The following is a 12104-nucleotide window of genomic DNA, read 5'->3' as shown; positions in this document are numbered from 1 at the left end:
CCACGAGCTGTCTCTAAATTTAAATAGTATGATAGAGTGACATTGAAAATATGTTTTTTTTTAATTTTTTTTTTAAAGAACATTGAAAATATGTTGTCCGTGTTAGTTTTGTCTCTTTAAATTATTGCTCTTGTTTTTCATGAAAGTAAAATTACACACGTTAATGATGACTAAGTATCAGAAATTTTGTATTCAACCGAAGAGACAATTCAAATAAAGAAAGTGCAAGTGAACATTGGCATACTCTTATGAATACAAAATTGGAAGTTGGGTTTTCATATTATTAAATTTTGTTCACAACTAATCCTTATTCATTGTAGCCATTTTTTGATTATTTAGTATGCTTTGCCTTAGTAATGATTATCACTTAATTAACAAGATTTCTTTCAATGTTTGGTAAAAATGTTGTTTCAATCTATGAAGATAATAAGTCTATATGCAAATAAAAAGATAACAACAAATTGGGATAGACTTGCTGAAAGGTTAGACTTAAAAAGCAACATATATATGTACATTATATACCATTGTATATTACTTTTGACACCTCAACTGAAGTTGTAACTTTGGCTTCTGGTTCTTGTGATTATTGTAACTATACAGAAACTTACAATGAGAAGAAAAGTCGAAATAAATGTGATAAGGCTTGGAAACGATGCAGAAACACTAAACAAGCAAATAACCGGGAGATAACTTCCGTCCCTATGAAATAGGAGGCTCGGCTCTCTATTTAAAATAGGCCCCCAATAAAATAAAAACGCAATTTTTTTGTATAGATAAGCTTTATTAAAAAATCAGAATCAGAAGGGATTCTAAACATGAAACGAAATACAAAAAAAATTAAGCGAGAGAGAGGTAGAATTTACTAACGGCGTCATTTGGATTTGTCACTTATCCGTTGTGGAAAATGGAAAAACGAATGATTTATGTGAAAAAGAAATGATTGTTGTAATTCTTTCAATGAAATAAGTTTTCAAATTGATTGCTTAAGTGATTATACAAATTGGGGGTGGTTTGATAGTACCAGATTTATGTCCAGAGTGGAGAACTAAAGTCTACAAAAAATTCAAATGTGTAAAAATGTAACACATATATTTTTTATTTAAGTGGGGGTGGGTAGATATTTTTTGAGGCACATAGCTTTTGGAGGCCCGACTTGATTGAGCACCTTGCACTCCCTCAAGACCGGGCCTGACTTTAGGGGTCATATATTCCTTATTCATGCATTGTTTAAGCCAACTGGAATTGTTATACCCTAATTTTGGACCTAAAAATACTGGCTCAATTCTTATTCTCTTGCATTTTAAGTCATTGGATTTGTCTCTAATCAATTGCATCTTTCTCTGCATTTTATTTCAATGTTATTTGCAAAATTCATGAAAAAGGGCATTTTAGTCATTTCCTATGTTAAAATTTCTTTCAATCTTTGAAAAATTGTTTGAGTCTTTTCAACTGGTTTGAATAAGTCCTCATTTCAATTCTATGTCAAAATCCCTTTTAAAAAATTGCATTTGAAGTCATTTTGAGTCAGTTTAGCCCCTAGGGGCATTTTAGTCATTTCTAGTTTTAAAACTCTGTTTAATCTCTAAAAATTATCTCTGAGTCTTTTAATTTGCTTGTATAAGCTCTTGCTTTAATTTCCTGTTAAAAATCCATTTTAAAATTGCATTTGAGTCGTTTCGAGTCATTTTAGTCCCCAGGGGCATTTTGGTCTTTTCACGCGAAATTTCGACAGAGAGAGGTTACTTTAAAGTACCTCATTTAAGTAGTCGGTTCGTTTTAGTCCTTTTGTTGATTTTATTTTTCGTTTCACTTTACGTTTGTTTCAAAATTACCGTTTTACCCATTTTTTTTTGTTTAATTACATTTTAGTCCTTTTGTGCCTAATTTTTTTTAGTCCTTTAGTCTTTGTTTAGTTCAAATCATCTGCAGGGGACACGTGTCAGCAATCCAATGGTCCAGCAGTCAATTCATCAGCCTATAAAGCTGGTCAAAGAGGGTCAAAGTTTCCACACAATCAATCATTATCACATTTTCCCAAAATATCACAAAATATCACAAAAAAATCAGAGAAGAATTTCTCTTTCCTCTCCACCCCTGTAACCGAATTTCACCACCTCAATCACCACCGTCCAACAAACTCCGACCACCCTAACCACCTCTAAACCGCCACAACTACCACGTCCTTCTTCCTTTAATCACCGTCATCTTCATCATTAACATCGACTAAAATTTCCAGAAATCTTCAACCGATTCATAAACACCATTCACAATCAAGTTCATCTTCATCCTCACGAACCCAAGCCAATTTTCAGAACTGTAACCAATCTTCAATCCACACCGATCTGAACTCGTTTCACAGCAACGCAAACACAGGCCTCAAATTGGTGTACGATGCAGCAAGAAATGAGCAGAATCAAGAGAAGCGAAGTAGAACCGAAGCTGAGGTAAAAGGAGGGAACAGTTTCGCGAGGCACAAGTGAGGAACATCGAATTCTTGAAGTTTTCCGTCGTCCACGTAGCGCCGTCCTCCGATTTAGAGCAGGTAACGTTCTGCTTCTCTAACTTTCGTCGTGAATGTGTTTATAGTGTGTTCTATTCCTTTTGAAAACGGTCAAAGGTGAAAAAAAACGGTTTGAATTCGATCTGTATGTTGTAGATCTAGACCGCTGTGTTTGTTTTTTTGAAAGTTTTGACTGTATATTTGGAAAGAGGAGGAGAAGAGGAGCGTTTTGATGTAAAACTTTCAAAGGAAAAATAGAAAAAAAAAGCTCCGACGCGGCGGCTCTCCGGCCGACCACCGCGTCGGAGCGGCTCCGGTCGTCTTCTCCGTTTCCACTTCCGGCATGTTCTGCAACTAGAGAGAGAGAGAGAGACTTGTTTAGAGAGAGAAGGGAATTGATGGAATGAATGAATGAATGAACCGGTTCAGGTTCTTTTATAGCCTAGTAACCGAACCGGTTCAACCCGTTTTTGCTCCACTAACCCAGCCCGACCCAACCTGTCTGTTTTTTTGAGCCCAATTGCCATGGCTGAGCATATACTGCTCTTTACACCCTCCTTTTCCTGGGAGTTTCAATGCTTTTTTTGCTATTTTCACCCCCTGCGCATGAATTTGCTATGATAAAATTCCCAAAAATTTTCTATTGATTTTCTTGATGATTTTTGATTGTTTTCTTGATATTTCTTGCATGATAAATATTGGAAAGATATGTGGAAAATATTTTGTCTTTTTTAATGCATTTCTTTCAAATTTTGTTAAAAAACCTTGTCAAAATTTCTAAAAATGTGGTGAGTTCTAGTACATTTGTTTTGGGATGATCAAGACTTGGTTCCTTGTGACTTTTTGCATATTGAAAATTGATGGAGAAATACATGTGTAATTGTGTGTGATTGGTGTTGTTTTTGTCATATTTTGTGAAACTTTTTTGCACATTTTAATTCCAATATTTTGGCTCATGATAATTGGCGCTTAAAGAGTAATTTTGAGGCATTGTTTGTTGTTAATTTGGAATATTTGGTGCTGTTTGTGATGTGTGATATTACTTTCTTGTGTTGTGAATTGTTTGAACATTACTATGTGCAAAATTAGTGCAAAATAGGTTTAAAGTGTGCCAAAACTTTGGAAGCTTGATGTGGCCTTACAATTTTCATGTCATATGCTGAAATAAAACCCTTGGAAATTTGCAAAGGATATGAAAATTATAGGTCGTGATCTTGCTTTCATATCATGGTAAATTTTAGGCATATCTTTGCCACTTTTTAGTGCTAATTCTCATTGATTTGCTTAATATTTTCTTGCCTATCTCTTCTATCATTTTGTGCCTTATATTACTAACCATTTTGTTTATTATTTCATAAGCATCCCCATCTCATCTCATATTCACCTTTATTTTCTTGCAATTTAATTTTTGCCAAGGCTTAGCATGTAAAAACTTAGGGGGCGTTTGTTTTGTGGATACACAATTTATTCCCGGGATTAAGTATCTTGGGAATATGGAGGGGAAAATCTTGTTCCTGGGATAATGTAGAAAAAAGTGTTTGGTTAGTATTTTAATTCCCAGGAATTTTTTTTAAAAAGAAACCAAGGAATAGCTAAAATTTGATTGGCTTGCAATGTATAATCCTGGGAATAATGTTAAAATTCTAAAAACACCCTTATTGTATATGCTGCAGATTCTGAAACAAATAAAAATCAGTGGAAGAATATGATGTAGTGATCCATTATATTTCCACAACATGTTGATGAAGATGGCTATATAATTCTTTATAGTTTTCCTGTGGCATAAATTTCCATTTTGCTTCCAATTGGTGCAGCGGCAGAACATGAGGCAAACAATTACTACTTATTCAAAATAGCTTCTAAATGGATAATTAATTCAGTCGGATGCACATAAAGACTGTTGTTGTGTTTCCTCTTAATCTCAAAGCAATCGATTGTTTCAGAGGAAGTAAGAAAACAGTTAACCATAATAGGCAAGTGAAATAGGGGTATAAACGGTTTTTTATTGTGAGAGTGGGGTTCTCATTCCTGGGAATAGGATTTACCCATCTCCATCTGACAGGAATAAAACAGGGCAGACGTGGGTGTAACCGCTGTTATTTTATTCCTGGGCATAATTTATTCCTAGGTTTATTTTTTTCTTTCCCATCTACCAAACAAAGGGATGTTTAATTCCAGCCTTAGTTTCCTGGGAATAATTTTTGTAACCTTCAAACAAACGTCCCCTTAGGAATTTTTGTACTTTACTTTTATACAATTTCAATTCTTGCAAGACCATAGAATGTATCTAGGCCAATGATGTAAAGGACAATGGACTCTAATGATGTACACCGACACAAGCACCGACACATGCACACACCTCACTTTAGATGTATGGCTAGGATATGCATGTTTAGATGTATGTTTAGGTTGTATGCTTAGATGAATGCATAGGATTTACACTTAGAAAAAATCATTTTCCAAAAAAATATGAACAATATCACTCAAATCATTTTCTAAATAAACCGTGGGATCAAAATCCCATTGTATTTTCCCTTTTATTTTCTTAATCAAATTTCAATGAAAATTAATCATACTTGACTTTTTTTGCAAAATAACTAATTCCACCTCACAATTTCATAATCTCATGCCTTTGAGGCCTCTTTCCTTCATTCTTCAAATTCCAATTTTCAAACTTAAAGTCAACCAACAAAAACAAAAAACTTTTTTGGAAGAGAACTACGGTGGATTTGATCCCTTAAACGGGTACGTAGGCAAGGAACCAAAATTCCTTCAATTCAATTAAAATAAAAATTCAAACACTTTCTTCTTCCTCCAATTCTTCACTTAGTAAACCTTTAGGTGTAAATATCGTTTTCAAATAGCATTTAAAAATAAAGCGCGCGCGTAGAAAGTAAAGACGGTTCCTATAGGATACTATAGTCGTTATGGGTGCCTAACACCTTCCCGTAGCGAAAACAACTCCCGGACCTCGATTCTCAAGGGTTTTGCTTATTTTTTCCCTTCCCAAGAAAAAATGAGATATCAAAGGTTAAAAAGGTTCAAACGTAATCAATGTTTGACACCCGAAAACCAAGATAAAACAGCTGGCGACTTCACTGGGGAGATTCGAGAGTTACGCCTAGTCTTTATTTTTTCGCTTGCGCTTGTATTTTTACTTGCTTCTTTTACTTGCTTTCTTTTGTGAATAATTGTTTAAATTCTTGCAAACGTGTGGGGTGAGAATATCAAAAGTCCTACACCCGGGCTGAGTGAACTTAGGATTTAGGGGGGATATAATCGACAATTCATTCTGAGAGTTGCCTCGTGTTTTGGATTATGCGATCAATCCCACATAGCTGAGGCATTTTGGGGGAGATGTTGTCGGCGCGTGTTGTCGCGTTTAGGCACTTTACTTCTAATTGTTCTATGACGCTATGAACCGTAGATAACCAAACCCATCCATGGCCGTTTTCTAGGATGTAGTGCGGAGGCTAAACCGAGTGTTGTCTCGAGTTTTAGTCGTCACGTGATACTACACTCAAGTTAGACCTTCTTGCGGATAATCATGGAGCGAGTGTTTGTCTCGTGGCACCATGATATACGTCGGAGAGGTTGTGACTTGGGAACCTTCTTAGAACCCGGTTACTATTACCTAAAGCCCTAGTTTCACCGGACACCGTGTCCACTCTTGACTCCTTGACTTTGAATCTTAACCCTCCATGTTTTCTCCGTACTTGAATGTGATCATGCATACATGCATACATGCATAAACTTTTTTCCATGCATTTATCGAAGGGCTTAGACAATTTGAATTTGTAAACATTGTAGGAATGGGGAAGACTAAGTCCTACAAGTTCATGGAGGTTGATTTGGCTAGTTTGAGAGATTTGGCACTCAAGATCGAGGATCCGACTGGTTTCCGACACCGTTATGGGGACTTACTTACTATTCTCCGGACTAATGTGGATGAGAAGCTTGTGCACACTCTAGTGCAATTCTATGATCGGGAGTATCGGAGCTTCACTTTTCCCGAATTTCAGCTGGTGCCTACTCTAGAGGCCTATTCTTCTTTGACGGGTTTACCTATAGCCAAGGGAGCACCTTTTACGGGGCTTGAGCATCCTCCCATGCCTATAGTTATTTCTAAAGATCTCTATCTCAAAACCACCGATGTCTCCAAGAATCTTGTCACCAAGGCTCGCATCCGAGGGTTCACTTCGAAGTATCTACTTGAGAAAGCTAATCTCCGAACCACTTGTCAGGACACTCTCGAGGCTATTCTTGCACTACTCATCTATGGGCTTATTCTCTTTCCACACCTTGACAACTTCGTGGACATGAATGCTATTATGATCTTCCGCTCCAAGAATCCGGTTCCTACTTTGCTAGCTGACACATACCATGCTATTCATGATCGTTCCGGCAAGGGTCGTGGATACATTTACTGCTGTGTGCCTCTCCTCTATAGGTGGTTTATTTCGCACCTTCCGAAGTCTTTCCACGACAATCCGGAGAATTGGTCTATTTCACAGAGGATTATGGCTCTCACTCCTAATGAAGTGGTTTGGCTCACCCCCGCTTCTAGAGTCAAAGAGATTATCTTCGGTGGTGGAAAGTTTCTTAATGTACCTTTTCTTGGTACCCGGGGTGGAATCAACTATAACCCGGAGCTCGCCTTACGACAATTCGGTTTCTCGATGAAAGAGAAGCCCATCAATCTTGCTACATCTCCTTAGTTCTTTCACTACTCTAATGCTCCTACCGGGATAAAAGAAGATTTCATAGAGGCTTGGTCTAAGCTACGGAAGAAAGAGGTGAAACACATGGGTGTGAGATCCGGTATTGCTCACGAGGCTTATACCCAGTGGGTGATAAACCGAGCTGAGGAGATTGGCATGCCTTACCCTTCCATGAGATATTTGTCTGCATCTATCCCGACCATGCCTTTACCCCTATTACCACCTACTCAGGAGATGTATCAGGAGCATCTAGCCATGGAGAGCCGAGAGAAGCATCAGTGGAGGGCTAGATACTTTGAGGCTGAGAACTTGATTATGACTTTGGATGGAAAGGATGAGCAGAAGACTCATGAGGTTTTGACATTGGAAAGGGAGTTAGCCAAGGCTAGGGAAGAAATTGAAGAAAAGGATAAGCTGCTTATGAGGGATTCCAAGAGGGCTAGGGGGGCCCGTGATTTCTATGCCCTATACTGCAGCTATGAGTCTGAGCCCGAGGATGATACTTCCACTTCCTATGCTTGAGGATTTCTGTTTCCCGCTGTTATTTCCCGTTGTTATTGTTGTTTTACATATTCAAAGTCTATCCCTTGGCTTAGTATTTCAAAGGGAATTATCTTGTAAGACTCTGTAATGTTTGTTTTTGTCTGGTTTTAATTGTTTAGTAATGTTTACGAGTCCCTAATTTGTCTAAAACCCTTCGATAAACATAAAAAGAGTCTTTTTGCATATGCATTAACACATCTCATGCATCATATGCATTCATTGGTCACAAAAAACTTCCCTCGTGCTCATTACCTCCTGGTTTCTCCGCCGCAGTCTGAAAGGTGGCTCGTGCTCGCAAAGTTTACCGACCAGATAGAGTTCATCATACGAGATTGTACAAGAGAAGGAATATGGCTAATTTTGAGGAAGAAAACGCTCAGCTCCGTGCCGAACTGGCTGCTATGAAAGAAGACTTGGCTAAAGCTCATGACACTATGTCTACTCTGTTGGCTGCACAAGAGCAACCGGTCACATCCGGTTCGGTCCTTACTGAAGTGGTTCCATCAATCCCACTATCCACAGTGACTTCTGATGCCCGATTTGTTATGCCCAATGGCCGTCCTTATGGGCTCTCAGCTTTCTATGCTCCTGACACTGCAGCCGGTATCTCTGGTGTTGCCAATCAAGGACCTACTCCTGCAACAACTTTTGCTACTACACCTACTTCTATGCCTCAAGTGACTCCCATTGTTACCGAGCCTGTTGTACACACCGCGCGACAGGTAATCGATGTTGACACTCCACGTGGACAGGACCCCGTAATGGAGGCTATGAAAGAACAATTAAGAGAGCTAGCTGGAGAGCTCCGTGAGGTCAAAGCTAACAGTGGGAACGCTACTTCAACTAAGGCTCGTGATCTATGCCTGGTATCCCGGTTTGAGATTCCTAAGAAGTTCAAAGAGCCAGAGTTTGACAAATACAATGGAACTTCTTGTCCACACAACCATGTCATCCGGTATGTCCGAAAGATGGCCAACTACGCAGATAATAATGCTCTGATGATACACTGCTTCCAGGACAGTCTGGCAGACGATGCAGCAGATTGGTACACAGGTCTAAGCAAGGACAATATCCATACTTTTGAGGAGCTCGCTGCCGCTTTTGAAAGTCATTATGAGTTCAACACCCGCTTGAAGCCGAATAGGGACTCTCTTAAATCCTTGTCTCAGAAGTCAGATGAAACCTTCCGTGAGTATGCTCAGAGGTGGAGAGGGGCAGCTGCCCGTGTTTCTCCTCGACTAGATGAGGAAGAACTAACACAAACATTCCTGAAGACTTTGAAGAAGGAATATATTGAAAAGATGATAGTCTCTGCACCCAATAACTTCTCCGACATGGTTACTATGGGAACTCGTCTAGAGGAGGCTGTCAGAGAAGGCATCATTGTTCTTGAAAAAGGTGAGTCCTCAACTAGTGCGCCAAAGAAATATGGTAATGGCCACCACAAAAGGAAAGAATCCGAAGTAGGGATGGTATCTGGTCATCAGCCTACAGCTGCAGTGGCCCCTAATGTTGCTCAATTACCTTATCACTACATGCAGTACTCTCAACATCCTTTCTTCGCACCATTCTACCAGCAGTATCCACTACCGCCGGGTCAACCACCAGCTCCCGTCAATGCCGTCGCTCAACAGGTACAACAACAGCCTCCTGCTCCACAGCAACCTCTGCAACATCAGGGTCCCCGGGCCAGGACTTATTTCCCACCAATACCAATGCGGTACGCTGAGCTGCTCCCAACTCTACTTGCCAAAGGACATTGTGTCACCAGACCAGGCAGGCCTCCGCCTACCCCATTGCCTCCCAGGTTCCGACAGGACCTTACATGTGAATTCCATCAGGGCGCCCAAGGCCATGATGTGGAGGGTTGCTATGCCCTGAAATATGTTGTGAAGGATTTGATAGACAGAGGACGGTTGACTTTTGAAAATAGTGTTCCACATGTGCTCGACAATCCACTCCCAAACCATGGTGCTGTTAATATGATTGAGACTTTCGAGGAGGCTCAGTTTCCCCAAGAAGGCCCCATGTTAGATGTCCGAAATGTTGTTACTCCTTTGGTACCACTACATGTCAAGCTCTGCCAAGCTTCCTTGTTCAGTCATGATCATGCTTCCTGTTCAGAATGTCTTCAGAATCCCATGGGCTGTTGTGTGGTGCAAGATGATATACAGAGCCTAATGGATGATAAACACTTGATTGCCAGTGATGTTTGTGTAATTGTGCCGGTATTCCATGATTCTCCTGCTAGGAGTGTGCCCCAGACAAAGGATGTTGAACCCTTAGTGATCAGGCTACCTGGCCTAGTATCTTATGCCTCTACTAAGGCAATCCCTTACAAGTACAATGCGACCATGATCGAGAGCGGGGTAGAAGTACCTCTGGTATCCCCAGCTACGGTTGCTAACATTGCTGAAGAAATTACAACTCTGAGAAGCGGAAAGGTCCGCCCACCCTTGTTCCAAAAAAGGGTGGTTACACCTGTTGCCACGGTAACTCCACCGGTTGACAAGAATGTCGGTCCATCAGGCCAGTCTATTGAAGAGTCTAATCTGGACGAAATTCTAAGGCTTATCAAAAAGAGCGATTATAAGATTGTTGACCAGCTACTGCAAACTCCGTCAAAGATATCCATTTTGTCTCTGCTCTTGAGCTCAGAAGCCCACAGGAAAGTGTTGATGAAAGTACTGGAACAAGCCTATGTTGATCATGAAGTCTCTGTGGATCAGTTCAATGGAATAGTGGGTAACATTACTGCTTGCAATAACTTGGGGTTTGGCGACGATGAACTCCCCGAAGCAGGGAAACACCACAATTTGGCTCTGCATATCTCAGTACACTGCAAGTCTGACATGATATCTAATGTGCTGGTGGACACTGGATCATCTTTGAATGTAATGCCTGAGTCTACGCTGAGACAGTTGAGCCATCATGGAGTCTCCCTGAGGGGAAGCAGTTATCTGGTTAAGGCTTTTGACGGATCTCGCAAAGATGTTCTTGGAGAGGTAGATCTGCCAATTACCATTGGTCCTGAGACATTCCAAATCACTTTCCAGGTCATGGACATCAATGCTTCCTACAGTTGTCTCCTCGGAAGACCGTGGATTCACGACGCTGGGGCAGTAACTTCTACTCTGCATCAGAAACTCAAATTTGTGAAGAATGGTAAGCTTGTCACTGTGCATGGTGAAGAAGCGTATCTGATTAGCCAAGTGTCATCCTTCTCTTGTGTTGAAGCAGGGTCCGCTGAAGGGACGTCATTTCAAGGATTGACTGTTGAAGGTGCGGAGCCTCGTAGAGCTGGTACTACTATGGCCTCATTGAAAGATGCCCAGAAAGCTGTTCAAGAAGGGCAAGCTGCCGGCTGGGGCAAAATGATACAGATTTTGGAGAACAAGTGCAAAGAGGGCCTTGGATTCTCCCCAACCTCAGGCGTGTCAAAAGGAACCTTCTATAGTGCTGGATTTATCAATGCTATTACCAAGGACGCTGCTGGGAGTAGTCATGTGCCTACGTTTGTTGTACAAGGAGGCACTGTGAGAAATTGGGAAGCCATTGATATTCCTTTAGTCATGCATGCTTCCATGTAATGTGTCTTGTTGCTCATGTTTTCTTTGTTTTCAAAATAACAATCCTTTCGCTCTGCCCAAGGCGAAAGTGATGTCTTTGTAAGGGCGTGTTTGTTTCGGCATTGCCGTTATTAATAAAATTGTCGTCTTTTCCGCGACTCTTTGTTTTTATACTTTTAGTGCCTTTTCCTTGGAAATAATGGTAATGCCAGAAAAAACCAAAACATTTGTATTTTCTTATTAATTTCAAAAATCTGCATGAAAAACATTTTCTTAAAATCATCCCAATCATATTATGCAGATTGAACCATAATAAACCCGTTGAACACAGTGACCCTATGGTTCCTCCAAATTTTGAATTCCCTGTATATGAAGCTGAAGATGAGGATGATGATGAAGAGATATCGTATGAGATCACTTGACTGCTCGAGCAAGAAAGAAGAGCCATTCAGCCTCACCAGGAAGAGATTGAGCTTATCAACCTGGGTACTGAAGAGAACAAGCGAGAGATCAAGATTGGTGCTGCACTTGAACCAGAAGTGAAAAGGAAAATCACTCAGCTTCTCCATGATTATCCAGATGTTTTTGCATGGTCCTATGAAGATATGCCGGGTCTAGACCCCAAGATTGTGGAGCATCGAATACCGACAAGGCCCGAATGCCCTCCTGTCAAACAGAAGTTGAGAAGGTCTCGTCCAGACATGGCTCTTAAGATCAAGGCTGAGGTGCAGAAGCAAATTGATTCGGGTTTCCTCATGACAGCTGAATATC

General features: G+C 40.3%; 1 protein-coding gene across 1 annotated transcript; it reads left to right on the top strand.

Moving 5' to 3' along the window:
- Positions 1-8198: 8198 nt before the first annotated feature.
- On the top strand, positions 8199-11491 carry LOC146923334 (uncharacterized). Its single transcript, XM_085711689.1, has 4 exons — positions 8199-8241; positions 8341-8630; positions 8781-8988; positions 9073-11491. The coding sequence occupies exons 1-4, from the start codon at positions 8199-8201 to the stop codon at positions 11352-11354; spliced, it is 2823 nt and encodes a 940-aa protein (XP_085567815.1). The 3' UTR covers positions 11355-11491.
- The last annotated feature ends 613 nt before the right edge of the window (positions 11492-12104 follow it).

This window comes from Medicago sativa, chromosome 5 (assembly GCF_051527215.1).
Source record: "Medicago sativa cultivar Bolivia chromosome 5, Bolivia_mono, whole genome shotgun sequence".
Classification (NCBI taxonomy): domain Eukaryota; kingdom Viridiplantae; phylum Streptophyta; class Magnoliopsida; order Fabales; family Fabaceae; genus Medicago; species Medicago sativa.
This window is presented reverse-complemented; position numbering and strand designations above follow the sequence as displayed.

Bases quoted from the DNA above. Each gene is read 5' to 3' on its own strand.
- LOC146923334 (XM_085711689.1), top strand. From the start codon at position 8,199: ATGTCTACTCTGTTGGCTGCACAAGAGCAACCGGTCACATCCG. The intron at 8,631-8,780 runs GTATCCCGGTTT...CACTGCTTCCAG, and splicing joins AGGCTCGTGATCTATGCCTG to GACAGTCTGGCAGACGATGC. The intron at 8,989-9,072 runs GTGTTTCTCCTC...AAAAGATGATAG, and splicing joins GTGGAGAGGGGCAGCTGCCC to TCTCTGCACCCAATAACTTC.